Source organism: Zootoca vivipara, chromosome 4 (assembly GCF_965207765.1).
Source record: "Zootoca vivipara chromosome 4, rZooViv2.hap1.1, whole genome shotgun sequence".
Lineage (NCBI taxonomy): Eukaryota > Metazoa > Chordata > Lepidosauria > Squamata > Lacertidae > Zootoca > Zootoca vivipara.
Genome location: NC_142587.1, coordinates 32,083,118 through 32,104,169, shown reverse-complemented (window position 1 = coordinate 32,104,169; position 21,052 = coordinate 32,083,118). Strand labels below are relative to the sequence as shown.

The following is a 21,052-nucleotide window of genomic DNA, read 5'->3' as shown; positions in this document are numbered from 1 at the left end:
AAATTGGGAGTTGCCTGTACTGGAAAAAAACCAAAACTCTTTAATATCAAAATAATTCAGCATGCGTCTCTTTCCTTATGCTGCAGGTGGAAGTTCTTTAAACAACCTCATAGAGCTGAAGACAATCAACATTAATCCTACAGACACCACAGTTCCTCTTCTCGGTGATTGCGCAGAGGTAGGTTATTGCTGGTTATAGGGAAGACTAATTAAGAAAGTTGTGCATCAAACCCATGTAAGATGTATATTCTTCACGTTTCCCCCATGGCTTTCAGCTACAAGGTGTCGGATTTAAATGCCCGCTGTTATTATGAAGGGTTCTTTTCTTCACTTACTTTTTTGGGTGCATGAGGAATTTTTTTGTTTGCCAAGAAACCATGCTGTGATATTTCCACAATGATGTTGCTTAATGAGGAAACTGGCTGGAGTTTATGTATCTGTTGTTTAAATCTTGACATTAATGAACAAAATTAATGTTTTTGTGAGGCCCATCCCCTCATTTTGTTGGGTATAGTTGCATATGCACACAATGCAGATGCCATGTCTAAAGAAAAAGTAAAAATCCATTGGAATGCAGGAAGATGCTTGTCAGAATCCCAGTGGTCTGTCAAGAGGTTAGACCTCCTATGTGGGTGAGGGTCTCTCTCTGACAAGTAAGAGTGCCTCAGGTTTTCCCAAAGCAATAAAGGTCTTACCAAGTTAGGATGGCTCATTGCAGAGCACACCTGAGCAAAATTAAGAACAGGAGTGGTTCTTTCATTTATTCAGGCTTTTATTATTAAAAAAATATTCCTTTTTATACTAATGAAACAGGAGGGAGCAGAAAGGTCAGAAGTATGGTAGGTAAAAATGGATACAAGTCCATACAATATATAATTCATGTCCCTTTTCCTAGTCCCAATCATAATATTAAAGCAGGCAGGCAGGTAGGCAGTTCTCTAGAGCAGGGATGTCCAGCTCCCAAGAGACTGCGATCTACTCACAGAATTAAAAACTGGCAGTGATCTACCCCTTTTTTCAGGGTTCAGGTCAAAGTTGTTGAGCTTTTTTTTTAAGAGAGGAAGATCCCATTTTTAGGGGTTCAGGTTACAGTTGCTGACCTATTTTGGGGGAGGAGATTAAAAAACATTGAACTTCAATACAGGGGGAAGGGATAAAGTCACTCACCAAAATATCACTGAGGGGACAATCACCCTCAGAGCGAAAACAGCACCTTCCGTTCTAGCGAATGGAGGACAGGCTGAGGGAGCGGGGCCAGATGCTCTTTTGCCACCGCAAAGGAAAGGGAGCCAGCGATCAACCGTGATCTACCAAAACCTCCCGGGGATCGACAAGTAGATCGCGATTGACCTGTTGGACACCCCTGCTCTAGAGCATTTTGACACACGTTTGTTTCCTATCCTTTTGTCACGTATTTTCTTATATTTGTGGCATTAAGTATATTAAGAACCAACACATAGACTTGATCCTTTTTCATTTTAGTATCATAGGTATATTGAAGTGGCTATAAAGCAGTGCAGGAGCTCTGGCATTGATTGCAAAATACACGGTCTCAGCATATTGGGGCGTATTCGGGCAGAGGATGAAGACTTGGCTGCAGTCCCCTTTCTTGCTTCGGATAACGAAGAAGATGAAGATGATAAAGCTAACACCGGGAGGTATGGAATATTAGAGCAAAGATCTCTTGTAAAACACAACGTGTAATTGCATACTGCTGAACTTGTTGGGACTTTCAAGTTCAGAATTAGGAATACTTTGTCCCAAATATTCCTCATTTTTATTTTTTTTAACAGATTATTGATTATTAAAATGTTACATTAGTACAAAGCTACTACATACAGTGGTACCTCACAAGACGAATTTAATTTGTTCCGCGAGTCAATTCGTTTTGCGAAAAATTCGTCTTGCGAATCGTGGTTTCCCATAGGAATGCATTGAAATTTCGTTTTTTGCCCATGGGAATGCATTAATTAAATTTCAATGCATTCCTATGGGAAACCGCGATTCACAAGATGAATTTTTCGCAAAATGAATTTGTCTTGCGAGTCACCATCAGATCGCAAGACGCATTCGTCTTGCGAAAAATTAGTCACCATCAGATCGCAAGACGCATTCGTCTTGCGAGGTACCACTGTATATCTCAATTTCAATTCATTATTAGGTGGGTGACAAATAAAATTCTGGGGACAATCCCAATATAAAAATTGGTAAGTTAACTCATTGCTTGCTTGCTTAGCCTTGTTAGAAAGAAGACGTCAGGCCTGGAATCAGCAGCGACAATAAGGACCAAAGTTTTTGTTTGGGGCCTGAATGACAAAGACCAACTAGGAGGATTGAAAGGTTCCAAGGTATTGAGTGTTTTGTTTTTTTTTAAATTGAAATATATGAAAATAACGTTGTGCTTCCTTTCTTCTATGTGTGTCTCGGCATGTGTTGCGAGGAAATACCACCAAACGTCTTGTCATGCCTCTTTTCCCCTGGATCATTAGCTTATTTATTAAATTGACGTACTGCCCTTCAGCCAAGGATTAGGCCTCTTCTTAACAGCTGCCGGTTGCCGCAGATTTAACATCCATGCAGCAGCTTCAGCTGTGTTACGGAGGAGGCCATCCTTGTTAAAAAAAACTTGGCTCTATGCAGTGGTCAGGACTGGAACACCTAAAATCCTATAAACAATATGACATAGTAGAACATTGTTTACTGTCAGTATGGCTCTGAATCTCAGCTCTTGAGAAGGACAAGCAAGGAGAGCACTTGTTTTATTCACTCACTGCTCATGGGCTTGGCCAATATGAGTACAGGATGCTGAACATAGATATCCTTTGGTCTCATCTGGCCGGACTTCTGTTCTTAATAGACTTGAAAAGAAGGGTTGTTGCGGTTTTATTCTTGGGCTTCTTTCAGAAAGCATTGGCTTCTGTTACTTGAAAGCATATGACCCAAACTTGAAATAAGTTTCAACTGGCAACTTATTTCTACCCTGTTCAATAGCTAGACAATACAGTGTGTGGAGTGGCTTACAGGGTCTGAGCAATGTGAACAAGATTAGCACATATCGTGTCAACCTGGCAACTGTGCATATTTCCTGACGGCCAGGAAATACGTATTTGGCCAAGAAGGAGATGTGAATGGTGGTGCTAAATGAGATGCAGGGACACTTAATTCACAACTGAAAAACCTTTTGAATAAAAAGAGTATTCTTTGAACATGCGGTAAGCATTCACTCGATGATCAGAAGATGATTGCTAAGATTGAGAAAACGGTTTTCGGTATGCCATAGGCAAATCAGTGCTTTTGAAACACCTTATGTTTGTTTATGTTCTGTATAATTTGCATTTTACAGATAAAGGTTCCTTCATTTTCCGAGACCCTCTCTGCCTTGAACGTGGTGCAGGTAGCTGGGGGATCCAAAAGCCTTTTTGCAGGTAGGGGAGCGCTCTGTCACGCAGCTTTTTAAATCTATTGATATGTAAGCCATTGCATTTGTTTTAAGAAATGAAGCTGCTTTTGGCTGTCCCAATTTCTCCATAATGGAACTCCGAGTTTCTCCTGTCTTTTAGTGACTGTGGAGGGTAAAGTGTATGCCTGCGGAGAGGCCACCAATGGAAGACTGGGATTAGGCCTATCGAGTGGAACTGTTCCCATTCCCCGGCAGATTACTGCTCTCAGTAATTATGTAGTCAAGAAAGTTGCTGTTCACTCAGGTACCAAATCTGTACTTTCCTATCTGTGGGGATCAGTAAGATTATTGTGTCAAATTGAAATAGGCTTCTTATCTATGCTTGGTTAAAACTACTTTGCACGTCAGTATTCTTCATGCTTTCTCTCTGCACAGTACTCTGCATAGGGAAATGTTACGTGTGAAAGGGCAAGTGTCGTATCTTGTGAAGCACTTTCTCTGTGCTAATACTGGGATGAAGATTGTGAAAGTAACTGCTGAGTTTTTAGCAATGGACCAGTATAAAATAAGCAGCACATAGACGGCACACAAAAAGCTGCCACACTATTTCATGTTCTAAATCTAGTGTTAATAGTCCAAAAAGAGAGAACAGTGTACAAAAACTGAAACAGAAGCCACAAATAGACAACGTATATAAATTTGGTCCAAAAGGAAATTTCAGTCTTTAGAATTCCTTTAGCCAGGCTCCTGTAGATATCAGCGGAGGTGAAGTTGATCAAACAGAGTATCAACAGTGTTGCGCACAAGAGTTAGACAGGGTGCCGGCGTTTGTCATCTGTTTCGCCCATGAAGAGTTTCGGGCTTCTTCAGTAAATTCTCTCTCTAGTTTTTGATATATATATATATATATATACATTCACTGGTGGTATAAACCAAACCTTATTAGTGTTTGAACAAAATTTCTAATTAATATCTGAACAGACAAATACAAAGAACAATGCTTACAATTCATATGCTTGATCACTTGCTTCAGAGAATTCTCTCTCAAAGTTTCGGTATATTTACATACATTCACTGAGTTTTTATCAATAGCATCTCTTACAGTGGTGAATGCCACTATTTAGCAGGAAGGAAACGCCATTGAAAATCCTCGTTATTGCATATTTTTACTTGGCTCTTTATTTGTATATATTTTAAATTTTTACATATGGATGTTTTATGATAGCCTATATTTGTAATGCCTAATAAAGTTTGGTGAAGTAAGTAAGTAATATTGTGAAACGTCAATTAGGGTTTGAATGTGTGCAGCCATGTGATGGGCTGAAAGTACAGTGTGAAAATAAGCTAAAAGAGTTGTTGTTTTGAGTTTCCCCCATTTCCTCGTTTAGCAGGGTGGAAAATACTTAAATCTGCTGTAATCACATTGTGGTGTTCGTTAGCAAACTGAGATGCTGCACACAGCGGTCTCTAGTTCCTTGGACTTGCCTGCTACAGAAAGGAGGCTGTCACATTCTACATGCAGTCCATCTGTTCCACTATCGCATTAAACCATACACTTTAAAACAACTTTCATGATTGGAGCCACTATGTTTTCTGGTTGGAATCACTAAACCCAGTTTCATTTACAGCTAACCCTTGGCTCTGATTTGAACATGATCTTCCTGTTCTGCTTTGGGTTCAACCAATAATTTCAAACGAGCTGTTGAGAGTGTGTTCTGTTTTTGTGTAAAAGCAAAAATGCAATGCGGGTTGCAATAAGTTTCGGTTAGATAATTTAATATTAGAGACATACACAAGACATTTTGTCACGGAAGGGAGTGGAGGGAAGTCACTGTTGCTATGAACTTTTCTGAAGAGGTTTCTTTCTACTGTTTGATCCCCCCCCCTAATCTTGGTGTGTTACCTTGTCAACCTTCTCATATTCTTATCCATTCCAGGTGGCCGCCATGCTATGGCTTTAACTGTTGATGGGAAAGTATTCTCTTGGGGCGAAGGAGATGATGGGAAACTTGGACACTTCAGTAGAATGTAAGGATGTCATTTTTGCTGTTGCTCTGAGCTTGCTGGATTTTGAACACTCCCAGTTCATTTAGCTTGTGATACTTCATTTAAAGTTTAATTAAATAAGCCGACTAAACAAACACAATGCATTTTGGGTTTGGTTTTTGTTTTCAGGAACTGTGATAAACCAAGGCTGATAGAAGCACTGAAGACAAAGCGTATCCGAGATATTGCCTGTGGTAGTTCTCACAGTGCTGCCATCACCTCCAGCGGTGAATTGTATACATGGGGCCTCGGCGAATATGGTCGACTGGGACACGGGGACAACACTACACAACTTAAGCCAAAGATGGTAAAATCAGAATATGTTTTCCCACCTTAGGTCACTGCAGCGCATAGGCTTGCTGAAATGCAGCAAAAGTAGGAAAACAGCCCAAATGCCCTCACTCAGTATATAGTAGAGGTGACATTTTAAAATAATGCTCCGGGTGTCTGGATCAGAGTGTAAGATGGACCTACCTAATGAGGTGAGAAGTGTACACCCCCATTTATGGAATGCCCTCCCCTCTGAGATCTGGCTGGTGCCAGCATTGTTTCCCTTTCTGTCACATTGCCCTTTGGGAGGGTGTTAATTTAGTAAGTGCAGCTGCTGATGGATGCATTGCCTGCTACGTGAATATGTATTTTTTGTCATATTGGCTATTAAACCGGATCTCTTACCTATGTGCTATTTTGAAATCCACCCTGAGATAATGAATAAATAAAATGGTAAGCTTCTTTCTTCTTCACTGGATCAGGAGATGATTCAGTGTTGTTGCTTTCTTTAATCAATTGCAGCTTACACAGACCCAAGTTTTTTGATTGCAATCACAGATATCAAAGCGCTCAGCCACTCTTCCTTCTTCCTCTCTTAGTCTTCCATTCTTGAGATGTGGAATGAGAGCGTGCGGAGCTTCTTTTTAGGTGTGGGCAGGGTGGGGCTGAAATCAACTTTTTTTTTAAGTTCACTGTGCCAAATTGAATTACTGGCCTAAACTGGTATCCGTAGATCAACTGTATCTTTTAAATTGTGAGCAAATTGCACACAGTTCAAAATGAATGAACCTCCTGTGTTTTCTGCCTTGTAGGTCAAAGTGCTCCTTGGTCATAGGGTCATTCAGGTTGCTTGTGGGAGCAGAGATGCTCAGACGCTGGCCTTGACCGATGAGGGTAAGAAACCTCTCCTCCTTATTGCCACTTTAATACTGTATGGCTGTTGCAGCAATTAACACAAGCCTGTTTTCCTTAGGGCTCGTATTTTCCTGGGGAGATGGAGACTTTGGAAAACTCGGTCGAGGAGGAAGCGAAGGATGTAACATTCCTCAGAACATTGAAAGGCTGAATGGCCAGGGAGTCTGCCAGATAGAGTGCGGAGCTCAGTTCTCTTTGGCTCTAACCAAGTCTGGGGTGGTTTGGACATGGTATGTCATGTTTAACAAATTGCATCCCCCCCCCACCCCAGTTGTCATAAAACCAGCCAAACTGATAGGAAGAATGGAATCGTAGGGTTGCATCCTGATAATCATCCTAACAATGTTATTGTTTCGTCTTCAGGGGCAAAGGTGACTACTTCAGACTAGGACATGGAACTGATGTCCATGTACGAAAACCCCAAGTGGTAGAAGGGTTGAGGGCGAAGAAGATAGTGCATGTGGCCGTAGGTGCACTCCATTGCCTAGCAGTAACTGACACAGGGCAGGTAAGAACCATTTGTCAGTCCACTCACAAGACCATTACATGGCAGTAAGTTCTATGGGATCTACTTCCCATAACTTGTTCTGGATTGAATTTTGAGCTCCTGGCAATGAATAGGTAAGTGCTGGAGCATGGAATACAGCAATGGAATTGTGTGATGAATCACTTAAAATCATCGCCATTATTGGCACTTCTTTGGTTGTACTTCTGCTTCCAATAGTGTTGTAGGATGTTTTCCAGTGCAATTTACATTTCACAGTTTTTGCCACATTATCCATTATATTAAGTGGATCTATCTCAGCAAATGGAATAATGTTTGTCCTCGTCCTCGTCCTTTTCCCTTAAGACAGTAAGAAAGAACAAACAAACAGTGTGTTTTGTTTACAGTCTTCATTTAGCAAATGCAGCTATTGTAAAATGATTATCTTTGTTTGCTTAGAATATTTATGCCGCCCTCTTAATCAGTGGAATTTATGAGGCACTCGGCAAATACAAAACCACAGAAAACTTCCACAAAGGTGACATTTGGCAACAGAAACCAAATATAGTAGAAGCATCAGTTCATCTTAGAAGAGTAATATATTTGGGTGCCTTAAAAAGTCAGCAACGAGGGAGCCTAATGAAGGTGCTGTGAAGTCCCTATTCCTCATTGCCACTCACTTTGCTTCAGAAATAGCCGCAAGGAAGCTACACTTTATGAAATTATTTTGCCAGGAATTTTAATTGCATTTTGAAACACTAGAATAAATACATCAACATTGCTGGTGAAGCAGTCAGGAAGTGTAGTGGCATGTGCGATGAACTGTGCCTTTCTAGAGTCAAGCCATTTGGTCCAGTTCCATTTAGACTGAAACTTAACCTCCAATAGATTGAATTTCAGTAAAGATAATGGGGCGTATGGATACAAGCAGCAGCTTAATTTAGGCGGGTCTGAATGATGTGTGATCACGGATGTGAGCACAATGCAGAACCTGAAAATGGCCCCAAAATATAATAAAGACGTCACACAATGGGGTGGAACGGGCTTACGTTTGCTCTGCTGACACGCGTGGGGGTCCAGAGTGTAACCCCCACACAAAACAAGGATTGCCTCTACACAACTGAGTTCAGAACAAGATTTTGCATCTGTTAGATATTCCGTGGCTCAATAATTTATATTACTTTTGAGTGTGCTGTATATGAAATTTTCACTGAAAAGGAGTGATGCACAGAATGATTTGATTTATTGGCAGGTTTATGCTTGGGGAGATAATGATCACGGACAGCAAGGCAATGGGACTACTACAGTCAACAGAAAGCCCACTCTGGTGCAAGGTTTGGAAGGCCAGAAAATCACTCGTGTTGCTTGTGGGTCTTCCCATAGCGTGGCTTGGACAACCATGGACGTAGCTACACCTTCTGTGCATGAACCTGTTCTCTTTCAAACAGCTAGAGACCCTTTAGGAGCATCCTATTTGGGTAATATAAATCATAGCATATCTTTGCTTTACAAATATGCGTAAGAGAGGAAAGCGGTGTGGTAGCATGATTGCTGCTGTGTGTGTTTAGCAAAATAGTATCACCATAGAGAGAAAGCTAGTGGTCAGACAGCTGGGCAGGATCTACTGGACCCAAGAACAAAAGGCAGACACTTGGGGTTGAAGAATTCCGAGCCCAGGATTTAGTTTTGAGGAGCCAAACTGTGAACGGTGTTAACCCGCCTTCCACACAAAAACCCACTCCTAGTTATCTGGTTTTAATTCCTCCCTACTTTCTTGGGATGCAGGTGGCACTGTGGGTTAAACCACTGAGCCTAGGGCTTGCCGATCAGAAGGTCGGCGGTTCGAATCCCTGCGACGGAGTGAGCTCCCGTTGCTCGGTCCCAGTTCCTGCCAACCTAGCAGTTCGAAAGTACGTCAAAGTGCAAGTAGATAAATAGGTACCGCTCCAAGCGGGAAGGTAAATGGTGTTTCCGTGTGCTGCTCTGGTTTGCCAGAAGCGGCTTAGTCATGCTGACCACATGACCTAGAAGCTGTATGCCACATGACCACATGACCTAGAAGCTGTACGCCGGCTCCCTCGGCCAATAACGCAAGATGAGCGCCGCAACCCCAGAGTCATCCGCAACTGGACCTAATGGTCAGGGGTCTCTTTACCTTTTTAAAAGAGGGTTGCTAACCAGGGCCATAGAGAAAGAAAGGAGTGCCAGTGTCAGCATAGTGCGCAAGGATGCATTTGATGCAAATATATTTTGTGCAGTCTCTCCACCCCCCGCCCCCTAGAAAAGGCCTGCTGGTACTAATTTGAACTGAAATTTGACATGCAAACAGGACTGAATTAATTAAATTAGAATGAGTCACTCTAATGGTAAAAAATAAGTTTTTTCCACAGTGTCATCTTAAAAATACTGAACGTAGCAAAAGACAAAGGTGTGTGTGTGAGAAAGGAAGGGCGAACGAGATTGTATGTGTATGAGGGGGCAGGGAGACGGGGAATGGAAATCTATAAACAATCAAGGACGGAGCCAAATATCTTGCCTAGGTTATATTTGGTCCCAAGGGCTGTGAGCCAAACTAGCTTTGGGCTTCCCTGCTTGCTCTTCTGTGGCTGAGAATTCTGTGTCTAAATTTGTCCTAATGGGAAACCCGGAAATCTTTTTATTTCCTGCAGGTGTCCCATCAGATGCCGATTCTTCTGCTGCTAGTAACAAAATCAATGGTGCAAACAGCTCTAAACCTAATCGGCCTTCACTTGCCAAGATCCTCTTGTCACTAGATGGCAACCTTGCCAAACAGCAGGCATTGTCTCATATACTGACAGCATTACAGATCATGTATGCCAGGTAAGCTTGTGCGTAAGGATGCATGGCTAAGTACATTTTCTTTTAGTATCTAATGGGGCTTGGCTCTTACACTCAGGTTTTCTGATGCCTGTTGGATGCTGTGAAAGGAAATAGCTCATTTCACAAATTATATAAGTACACCATTTGCTTCAGAAGGTTGTTGGTCGCTTTTCATCTGGAGTGTAGTTGGTTTTTTTGGTGTGTGTGTGTGTGTGTGTGTGTGTGTGTGTGTGTGTGTGTGTGTGTGTGATGCAGCCCTGTCCATGCAGATTGGACAGTTCACATAAAATGAGTTTTCTGTTGGGTGTTAAACTTGTTAACTGGTCAGTTTTTAGTTGGTTAAAAAAAGAAGAAGCAAAAAAGCACACGTGTATGTGTAGTTTTCCATAGCCAAAGCAGACCTAGCGAAGATATTGCTAACTTACTTAGGGTATCTTTGTTTTAAGTTTTGAAATTTTTTACTTGTCCCCCGTCTCTTTTGACTTAGTCTTTCCTGCTTATCCTGTATTTTGTTTAAAAAAAGAATGATAGGCTATATTCTGTTTTGTGGCCTCTCCTGTTAGGTATGCTTGAACTAAGAGGGTTCTTTATTTGTGCTACTGCTGGAATCAAGTGCCATGATTCTGTGCGACTTTATCACAATGCATTTTTTTTAAAGGCTAATAATGAATCTGATGTCTTTTCTGCCCAGTGAGGCAAGTGTAATGTAACACAATAATATTCTGAATGCTTTCCTTTTTTTATTTTAGGGATGCTGTGGTTGGAGCACTAATGCCTGCAAGTATGATTGCACCAGTGGAATGTTTGTCTTCCTCTCCTGCCCCTCCAGACCTTTCTTCTACGGGCAATGCACCCAATGGGGAAGATAGTATGCTAGTGGTAGATGCAGAAGAGAGACTGAGCCCAACCCCATGGCAAGACAGGAGAGTGGAGGTAATCCCCCCCCTCGACTGAATTATTAGAAAGATGGGTAGTAGAAAACTTTCAATTGATTGTCTAGGTTTGTTTGCCTGCATTTTTACATTTCAGCATAGAAGGTTATGTATTGTTTGCCATCCAGCTTGCAAGATTTAAAAATACAGTGGTACCTTGGTTCTCAAACTTAATCCATTCCGGGAGTCTGTTCGACTCCCGGAACCCATCAAAAACCAAGGCATGGGTTCCGATTGGCTGCAGGAGCTTCCTGCACTGAAGTGGAAGCTGTGTCGAACATTCGGCTTCTGAAAAATGTTCGCAAACTGGAGCTCACACTTCAGGGTTTGCCGCGTTCGGGAGCCAAGCCGTTTGAGAACCATTCGAGTACCACTGTAGTCACTTGCGGGGTGAATCAAAGTACACCCGGATAAGTAAACTAGCAAACTTTTTAAGACACTAAGAGCTAGCCCACATAGTAGATGCTAAGGATACACATTTAAATTTCCACATCTTACATAATTGTTTGAAAAAGGCCATCTCAAGCATTTATCCTATGGAAGGACTCCAGAAGGGAATTTTTAGTGGAAGAAAGGCCGCTGAAGAAGCTGGCAAGCCCAGCGTTTCAGTTGGTAAGCTCTTGCCATGGCTACAATCCTTTGGAGCAATGAAAATATTTGGGCAAAGGGGAACTTCTGTAAAATGTTAGTTTAGGGTAGTTGTGTATATTACTGTTGTGGTTATTGACCTGTTTTTTATACTGCTTAAACAAGATGCAAATGCTTTGCAAAGTCCTGCTGTATCTGATTAAACAAGCTTTCTTACTGTCACACAACTCTGCTTGGCTAGGTGGCTTCTACGGACGATGCTGTGACTCCTTCTGCTGTAACACCTTCGGCTTCTGCAGCCTCATCTCGTCCTTTTATTCCTGTTACGGATGATCCTGGAGCAGCCAGTATAATAGCAGAGACCATGACCAAAACCAAAGAGGTACTGTTTCTGTGCCCCCCCCCACTGATATATGCTGATTGCATTTCCCTGAAAGTAACTGAATTTGGGTGGTGCTTGAGAGAGTTTATGCAGAACTCTCTCAAGCATGTGCAGGCTGGGTTGTTGGGCAGCCAGGTGCTATAGAATCTGTGCTCCTATGATCATCACAGTAATCTACCTCTTTATGCACTAGTCTATATTTATGCAAAATACCAAATTTTAGTTAATGGCATTCCGTAGACCCTGGAGCAGGCATAGGCAAACTCAGCCCTCCAGATGTTTTGAGACTATAATTCCCATCATCCCTGACCACTGGTCCTGTTAACTAGGCATGATGGGAGTTGTAGTCCCAAAATATCTGGAGGGCCAGGTTTACCTATGCCTGCCCTAGAGGTAAATGCAACTTAGAATTGTTGGGACAATAATGCACTACACCACAATCTAACACAGGCACCCCCAAACTTCAGCCCTCCAGATGTTTTGGACTACAATTCCCATCATCCCTGACCACTGGTCCTGTTAGCTAGGGATCATGGGAGTTGTAGGCCAAAACATCTGGAGGGCCGCAATTTGAGGATGCCTGATCTAACAGTATTACCTGTTTTGGATCCCTGAACTTGTCCCCTCTAAAACCTTCACCATGTCTGTCATTTCTGAAGTGCTAAAAATACACATTTAGCAGGTAGGCTGAAAATAAGCCCTTGAGACCACAGAATCCAGGCCCAGAGATTCGCTTTCAATGATGGGCTTGTCCAGTGCGTGCTTCTGTCTTTAGGCACCTCCTTTAAACTTCTGTGTATTATCTTCACCTGCCTTTTCTTCCATTTTGTTTTGAAGGATGCAGAAAGCCAAAGCAAAGTCTCTGGTCCGGAGCCCCAGTACTTGGATGAGTTCACTGGTCTTCTGGTGCCAGATGACACCCGAGTCATGGTGGACCTCTTGAAGCTGGCCGTGTCCAGCCGCGCTGGAGAGAAGGGCAAGGACGTCCTTTCAGCTGTGCTGTCCGGCATGGGCACCGCTTACCCTCAGGTTGGTCAGAGTGACCTTGGATTTTGTTTCATCGGTTGCCCTATACTTGTAATGCTTCTTAAGTAGACTGACATTCCTAATGTGGTTACTACACAGCTGAGAAGTTAAAGACTGCTGAAAATATCTAGGAACATCAGTGAACATTTATATACACACACACACGTACACACCTGAGATGGCTAAAGATGTTTTCATAGTATTTTTCAGTAGTCCTTGCAATCTGTTAACTGAATTGAGATGAAACTTTAGAACTGGAAAGAAGTTAATTTATTGAACGAGCTGGCAAGATTGAAATTTTGTAGGGCAGGTGCATACATGCATAGCAAGTTGTTGGAGAAACCTGGTCCTTGTCTCCTCTATTTTATTTTATTTTTAAATTATTTACAGTATTCGTAGCCCACTCTTCACTGAATGTTTTCAGTCCCAGAGCAAGGGAACACAGTAATAAAAATAAACTGAAAAAGAATATACAAAATCCCATAAACAGGGCCAATAAACAATGAAACAATTCTGCCATAAGGTAAACAAGCAAAATTGTAACAGCATAAATTAGTATTTCCAATTTAACAAAATAAAGGCCTGAAAGTCAGTAACGGCTGCTGGGTAATGATGTCTGGGTGGATTTGCTGGCCACCCCCATCTCTCTTCAGTGTGATTTATTTATTTAGCGTTTCCTTTATTCTGCACCTTTTTCTTGTTGCCAGCAAATTACTTCTCAGAGGCAGCTTCACTCCTGGACTGAAGCTTACCTCCTACCCAACGCCTCCTTGACATTTAGGCACTGGCATAGCATTGGGGGGGGGCAGGGGGAATGCGGCCCAGGACCCAGAATCTTTTTTTGGGGGGGTTGGCTAGGACCTGGCCAGCAGCAGCAAGGGTTGGGTAAGTGCGCTTCCGCCCCAGGCGCTGGCAGACAGTGCTATGCCCCTGCATTTAGGGACTGTTTCACCTTCCTTTGTACTATAGATCTTGCTTGAAAGAACTATTGCGAATTTTTAAAATTTACATGCCACTTCTGATAGCAACCTTAATGTTTGGTTTTAGCATGCTATCTTTGGAATGCGATTGACCTGCAAAAAGAATGAGGAGCATCTATGTATGCAAAAAATAAATCTTGCGAGATTTGTATTTTCAGGTTGCTGATATGCTGCTGGAGCTGTGCGTTACGGAGCTGGAAGATGTGGCAACAGATTCACAAAGTGGCCGCCTGTCTTCGCAACCGGTGGTGGTGGAAAGTAGTCATCCGTATACAGACGATACTTCTACCAGTGGCACTGTTAAAATACCAGGTACTAAATTCTCATAGGGTATAAACTCATAGGTGGAAATGGATTCTACGCCTTCAGTAAAATTTATACACCAAATGAATATGGGCTACTGAAAAAGTGTGTGGTTTCATGAAGTTTTGTTAAGGTAGTAAATCATGCATGTTTGTAGCTGCTGACGGGGCTTAAATTTCTCTAATGTATATAAACAACAACAACAAAAGCAGTGCAGTTTGTTCTTAAGATTGTGCAAAGATTGCTTGATTATCCCTGGGCACACAGATGTAATGATAGAGGGCAATACTTCCATCATAGTTTCACTAATGTTTTTTTGCAACACAATGGCTTTTATATCTGTTAGGACATAACTGTTTGGTGGATGTTTTAGATTCATTCAGAAGTAGCTGTGTCCATATTTTCCATTGAAATCATAGCATATTTTAGTGAAATAATAATAATAATAATTTTTGTTGCAAGTGCTAGTATGCTTAGCTATACAGCTGAAATTCATGTTTGGAGTTTGGACTATCTCTGTCCTGCCTGGGTGCAACTTAAAGGACCCTTAGTAGCTGATAAGGCTACAGTAAAAGGTACACGCAAACCTAGGAATGCTTTGTACACCAGATGCTTAACCTGCAGGGTTTTAAACTATCCTGTCAGAAAGTTGAAAATCATTTTTATTTTTTTTAAAAGGGGCTTTACTTTTGTGGCTTTCACCCTTTAGGTGCTGAAGGGCTTCGAGTAGAATTTGACCGTCAGTGTTCCACAGAACGACGCCATGACCCACTCACTGTCATGGATGGAGTCAACCGGATAGTTTCTGTCCGATCAGGTAATGAGACAAAATATCAGATTAGCGCTGTGCCAAATGCTTTATTGTTCTTTGTGTTGTATCAGCAAAAAGATGTATTGCAGTTTGGTCTCTTAACAGGGGTGAGAAACCTTTATGTAAGGAGGGTGGTAGGCCTATGGGAAAGCTACATTGGGGACTACAGCTAATGGTAGGCAAAGCCGAGAACCAAAAATGAGCAGACGCACCTCTTCTCTCCCCCATTATCTGTTCTTTCTGACACCCCTTTCTCTTTCTTCGTTGCTGCTTTTCTGACTTCCAGGCAGTTAGCGCTCCAGCTGCCCAACAGGGATACACCTCTATCCTTCCTCTGCAGATGGGATGACATGAGAGCTTGTCTCTGTGCCTGCTGGGTAATTTGCAGCTCCCAAGGGGAAAGTTGGGCGACTGGAAGCACACATCGTTGGCTGCTGTTTCCCAAGGAGCTGGGAGAGTGCCTTTAGGCAACAACACCCAATGCTCGCACTGCACCCAGAGAGAAAGACTGGGTGCAGGGAGCACGTCTTGGTTAGCCCTAGATCCCAAAGCTGCACAGAGTGCATTTGGGCTTTCATCCTTTGCTGCCCTCTCTTATGCGTTCCATCAAAAAGGGTGGCAGTCTGGGCTGGACGCAGTTGGCCACATTCATCACTTGAGCCTCACATTCCTCACTACTGGAATGATAGGTTGATTTTTGGGAAACAATACCTGGAAAACTAATAACATGAAAACAGAAGCATGATCCACAATCAGTTTGATAGATTGTGAGCACTGGAGTTGAATATTTCCACCCAATGCTTCTAGCATGTCCTACTATTTGTATTGATTTCTTTTGGCAGTTTGTACTAGCTTTTAGTTTCTAGTTTCATTCTTCATGCTCTCATTGTGCTTAGTTGGGAAACAAAACAACCGCTTGGATCCGAGGACAGCTTTTAGGCTTTGTAAGGCTGTTTCCTTTGCATCTCCAATGACAGAACCAGTAATAATAGATTCTGGGTTCATATTAATTCTTACTGATCTGCTGCAGATAGAGTCACAGTGCCGCTTTGTTCAACAGCCACATTGTGTTTTAGTAGTAGTAGATACTAGTAGTTATTAGTATTCCCTAGTGAAATTGAATTTTATTGGCAGTGGGTACCATCATTGTGTGTGGTGCTTCAGTAGGTGACATACAGCAAACTAAGCAGCCGTTTGTTAACTCTTTGTCTCATCCAAACTTGTAGGTCGTGAATGGTCTGACTGGTCTAGTGAACTGCGCATTCCAGGCGATGAATTAAAATGGAAATTCATCAGCGATGGCTCTGTGAATGGATGGGGCTGGCGCTTCACAGTTTATCCCATCATGCCGGCGGCCGGTGAATGTTTTAATTGCTTAATTGCACTAGTATATTTGTTCCTTTGTTTTTCACAGGGATCAGAGATAGTTGTGCTAGCAAGCTAAGAAACAACTTAAGCTAGGAGGAAAGAGAGAGCTTAAGTTTGTGTTAAAGAAAATCTGGACTCTAGGTTGAGCTGATAATTGTCTTATTTTTTAAGTTGTAAGGTGCCTCAAAGTGGTTTATTTACATCAGAAGGCCAGGTCTCCAATAAATAGTACAAGCCCAAGTGTTAGATGGAGGAATGGCTAATATTACTCCTCTTTCTGCCCGTAGGTCCCAAAGACCTCCTTTCAGATCGCTGCATTCTTTCTTGCCCATCAATGGATTTGGTAACATGTTTGCTGGATTTCCGTTTGAATTTTGCTTCCAACAGGAGCATAGTTCCTCGCTTGGCAGCCTCGCTGGCAGCATGCGCTCAGCTGAGTGCTCTGGGTAGGTGCAGTTTTGGAAAAGTTTCTGATTTGTATGTTTAATGGATTGCTAGGCCGATCTGCTTATGTTTCTTATGCATTTTTAGCTGCCAGTCACAGAATGTGGGCCTTACAGAGACTGCGGAAGTTGCTAACTACTGAATTTGGCCAATCAATTAACATCAACCGAATACTGGGAGACAATGATGGCGAAGCACGAGCTATGGTAAGAAGCTCAGATTTCCAGTAGCAACATGAGTTCTTGAGATTGCTCTAATACCGGCGTAAATTGTAAGACACGAATAGCTCACAGCAACCTTCCTGTCATTAATCAAACATGTAATACCACACCTTCTGGGGCTTTTTAAAGCTCTAGCAATGCTTTGAGTAATGTTTCGCTTGTCTTTTGGATACTTAACTGATGGTTTTCACACCATTTAGCAAGCAGCAGTCAGGAGAATTTCCTTCCTTTTGTACAAATCACGATGAATTCTGTGATAGCAGCCACGTAACCGGGGGGGGGGGGAGATACTATTATTGATATGTTTTATTATATTACTGATATTTATAACCTGCTCTGGGAGCCTTTCCCCCCCTAGAATAGTGTAAAAACACTTTAAACAGGAAACAAAACTTCATTAGAGTTGGTTAGGCAGTACAGTGGTACCTTGACTTACGAAGACGATCCGTTCCGCGGCCATCTTCGTAAGTCGAAGTCTTCGGTTCTCGAAGCGCCCGTTCTGCGCATGCGTGAAGCGCGCTTTCACGCTTCTGCGTATGCGCCGACTGTGCGTGCGGCGAAAAGACTTCCGGGGTTGTTGACTTCGGAAGTCGAAACCTTCGGAAGTTGAGTCGTTCGGTTGTCGAGGTACCACTGTACCAGCAAATATTTTATAGTTACACAGATGAGTTCATTCACCCCATCCTGCCCCCAATCTAGTGACGTTTGGCAGATTAGGTTTACAACTTCTTCATTACAAAAGTGCAACCATTGTCAAGTGGTGCTTAGAAACTAATACTCCTTTATTTATTCTGCTTCTCCCCCCCCACCCTAGAGTTTCACAGGCAGTGCCTTAGCTGCTCTTGTTAAAGGCCTTCCTGAAGCATTGCAGAGGCAGTTTGATTATGAAGATCCCATTGTCAGAGGTGGCAAACAACTTCTCCACAGTCCTTTCTTTAAGGTAGGATGGCATGGGGTACAAACCATAGAAGCCCAGAGTGGGGTCTCCTTAGCATTACTTAAGGGGAAATTTGTCATTACAATCCTAATTATGCTACGTGGATAAAGGGAGAGGGGGGGGGAGAGATGTTCCTACAAGAAAAGAAGAAAGTCGTATCTTTTAAAGAGAATTTTAAAAAATACTTTAACTTGAAGAACAGCCAGCATATTACTGCCTGGTCTGGCTGAAGCCTTGTGCTTTCGAACTATGTTGTTTTTATTTGTAGGTGCTTGTAGCTCTTGCTTGTGACCTGGAATTGGATACCCTTCCCTGCTGTGCAGAGACACACAAATGGGCTTGGTTTAGGAGATACTGCATGGCTTCAAGAGTTGCTGTAGCCCTTGATAAGAGGACACCAATGCCTCGCCTCTTCCTTGATGAGGTACTTGGAGAACTGGTTCAACTTCATGCTAGAGAGAGAGAGAGAGTGTGTGTGTGTGTGTGTGTGTGAGAGAGAGAGAGAGAGAGAGTGTACACACACATCAAAAAATATTATCATGGACAATGGTGCAAGCATGCAGACATTAAAGTATGTGTGCCAAATAAGGCCACCAGGATATATAGTTTGTGACCTTCCAACATTTGGCCTAGTTAACAGCTCCTGCACCCTTTCAGTGGAGATTCCAGTGCTTGATTGGCTATTGATACTGTCAAGGAAAATTCAAACCATGAAGAAAGCTGCACTTACTTTAACCAATCACTAAATGCTACGGTTTATATTGCAGGTGGCCAAGAAAATTCGAGAACTAATGGCAGATAATGAAAACATGGATGTTCTGCACGAGAGCCATGATGTTTTTAAGCGAGAGCAAGATGAACAGCTTGTACAGTGGATGAACAGGTAACCTGAAAACGTTATAGTTTTTGGGTGTGTGTGTGTGTGAGGTGGGGTAAGGGTGTTAAAAGTGTTGGGACTGCATTTCTTCTTTTGAATATATGAAAAGTTTGAGGGAACACGGAATTTCAGCCCATTCACAGGACTTCTCTTCTCAACAGGCGACCGGATGATTGGACGCTTTCTGCTGGAGGCAGTGGAACTATTTATGGCTGGGGCCATAATCACAGAGGACAGCTTGGAGGCATAGAAGGTGCTAAGGTCAAAGTTCCCACTCCATGTGAAGCCCTTGCCACGCTTCGGCCAGTGCAGTTGATTGGTGGAGAGCAGACACTTTTTGCAGTGACTGCTGATGGGAAGGTAAGACTATGTTAATGTCAAGCTGAGCCGTTGACATTGAAATTGTATGTGAAGCGGGAAGGGGACATGCTCAGTGAATGAAAAGAAAGATTTGCAAACTTGTAAAGAAAAACGCTGGCTTATTTGGCAGAGTTTGTTATGTGAGATCAGAGCTGCAAAAGCCAGTATCAAACACAGGAAAGCCCACTAAGTTCCAAACTCTGCAGCAATATTGGCAATTAAGCATGAGGCAAAAGTCACCGCACAATTCGTTTAGAGCTCTAGTTGTATCATGAATATGCAGATTGTATATTGAAAACTCTAAGCTGCTAGAACTATAGTCATAGTTTTTGTTTTGTTTTGTTTTGTTTAGACAGGCCACAAGCCACTAACTGGTGGTTGTGGCAGGGTCTTATGAGGGTGAATGTAGTGCATTTTATCTTTTTATGTTTTTAAATGGTTTTAAGTGTTCAAATTCAGTGCTGTTTTAACAGGGTAACTTACTTATTTGGTTTAAAAATATTTATATTGATTAGTGTGTTTTTAGTTGTACGTGCTTTAATTCACGTGAGCTGCCTTGAGTTCTGTGCTGGGAGAAGGGTGAGGGTGAGGTATAAATAAATAAATGCACCATAAAAGCGGATTCTTGAGAATCACAAAAAGAGGAAAGCAGTTCATAGAACATTAGAGCCATTTCTTTTGTTGCCTGTGCGGTGTGATTGCACATTTTGTGTGATTTAATTCCCTTGCTGTATCAATTAATATTTTTAAAAAAGCAATCAGGTGAAAGACAAAGTTAGCAGTGTAGCAGTGGTGTCGGGGAAGAACCAAATACTCCCATCTATTCCTTACTGTTTCTGTCTGAAACTTGACCATGCAGAAGGGTTTAGTGTGCTCCACAGAGAACCTAAGAATCAGCCCAAAATATGTAGCGTAAGAAGGCTGAGAGCGTCTGCACAACACATAGATAATTTTGTAAACAAATAGCTGCAAAGCTCATCCTTTCCATGTGAATAACAATGCAGGTCTCCATAGAACTGTATTCATGCAAGTAGGACCTACAGCAAAATGTTGCAGTGGGGAATGTCGCTTTTTCAAATTCCCGTCACTCTTGTTTTCTGTCTGCCTCCCACTGCCTACAGTCATTCAGCAGTCTGGGGCCACTGAGTGTGCTCAATTGTTATTGTTTTGGGCGCTTGCTCCCCAGTGGGATGTTGTGCTGTTTTTGCTGCATAAACAACAGCACTCAAAGCTTGAATAGCAGAAACAGAATGAATGATATAACAAACCCATATGATTGACAAAATCCTATCTTCTGTTTAGTTATATGCCACAGGATACGGGGCAGGTGGAAGGCTTGGAATTGGGGGGACAGAGTCTGTTTCTACTCCAACGTTACTAGAGTCCATTCAGCACGTGTTTATAAAGAAAGTTGCTGTTAATTCTGGAGGAAAGCACTGCCTGGCTCTGTCTTCTGAAGGAGAAGTCTATTCCTGGGGAGAGGCAGAGGATGGCAAGCTGGGTCACGGCAACCGAAGGTAATGCAGTAAATTTTTAACTAGAGAATATATTATAAGCACATGGGTGGGAGGCATTGCAGAATCTTAAAACAGAGGAAAATGTGGGCCTCTGTGTGGAACTTTGACTGAATGGACTCCTGCTCCACACAGTCTCTCATGCCCTTTCACAGGATGGGAATAGAATAAAACATTTGCCCTCTGTGTTACGGTCCTCTTATTTGCAGGCAAAACGCTTGTTTAGGGGGTGGTTTATGCTGTGAGATTTTTTCAAGCTATGATTTAATGACTCCTATCGCTGTCAGTTTCTTTGCTATATTTACACTATAAAAATAAGCTGTGTCCTCATTTTCATTTTGTTTTCTTTTTTA

The 21,052-nt window shown here is 42.3% G+C and overlaps 1 protein-coding gene across 5 annotated transcripts in view; it reads left to right on the top strand.

The window, feature by feature from the left end:
- Positions 1 to 21,052, top strand: part of HERC2 (HECT and RLD domain containing E3 ubiquitin protein ligase 2) — a 94,776-nt gene that overhangs the window by 54,680 nt on the left and 19,044 nt on the right. For all 5 annotated transcript variants that reach the window (XM_035116815.3, XM_035116814.3, XM_035116812.3 and 2 more), the window contains exons 55-79: positions 87 to 178; positions 1,483 to 1,658; positions 2,237 to 2,348; positions 3,344 to 3,425; positions 3,561 to 3,704; positions 5,338 to 5,428; positions 5,576 to 5,753; positions 6,529 to 6,610; positions 6,690 to 6,861; positions 6,995 to 7,139; positions 8,368 to 8,593; positions 9,785 to 9,956; positions 10,706 to 10,889; positions 11,718 to 11,858; positions 12,696 to 12,887; positions 14,023 to 14,176; positions 14,877 to 14,984; positions 16,205 to 16,336; positions 16,634 to 16,792; positions 16,878 to 16,996; positions 17,826 to 17,951; positions 18,217 to 18,372; positions 18,716 to 18,831; positions 18,987 to 19,185; positions 20,488 to 20,702. In XM_035116815.3, coding sequence (XP_034972706.1) covers positions 87 to 178; positions 1,483 to 1,658; positions 2,237 to 2,348; positions 3,344 to 3,425; positions 3,561 to 3,704; positions 5,338 to 5,428; positions 5,576 to 5,753; positions 6,529 to 6,610; positions 6,690 to 6,861; positions 6,995 to 7,139; positions 8,368 to 8,593; positions 9,785 to 9,956; positions 10,706 to 10,889; positions 11,718 to 11,858; positions 12,696 to 12,887; positions 14,023 to 14,176; positions 14,877 to 14,984; positions 16,205 to 16,336; positions 16,634 to 16,792; positions 16,878 to 16,996; positions 17,826 to 17,951; positions 18,217 to 18,372; positions 18,716 to 18,831; positions 18,987 to 19,185; positions 20,488 to 20,702 — 3,673 coding nt within the window. The remainder of the gene's footprint in view (positions 1 to 86; positions 179 to 1,482; positions 1,659 to 2,236; positions 2,349 to 3,343; positions 3,426 to 3,560; positions 3,705 to 5,337; positions 5,429 to 5,575; positions 5,754 to 6,528; positions 6,611 to 6,689; positions 6,862 to 6,994; positions 7,140 to 8,367; positions 8,594 to 9,784; positions 9,957 to 10,705; positions 10,890 to 11,717; positions 11,859 to 12,695; positions 12,888 to 14,022; positions 14,177 to 14,876; positions 14,985 to 16,204; positions 16,337 to 16,633; positions 16,793 to 16,877; positions 16,997 to 17,825; positions 17,952 to 18,216; positions 18,373 to 18,715; positions 18,832 to 18,986; positions 19,186 to 20,487; positions 20,703 to 21,052) is intronic.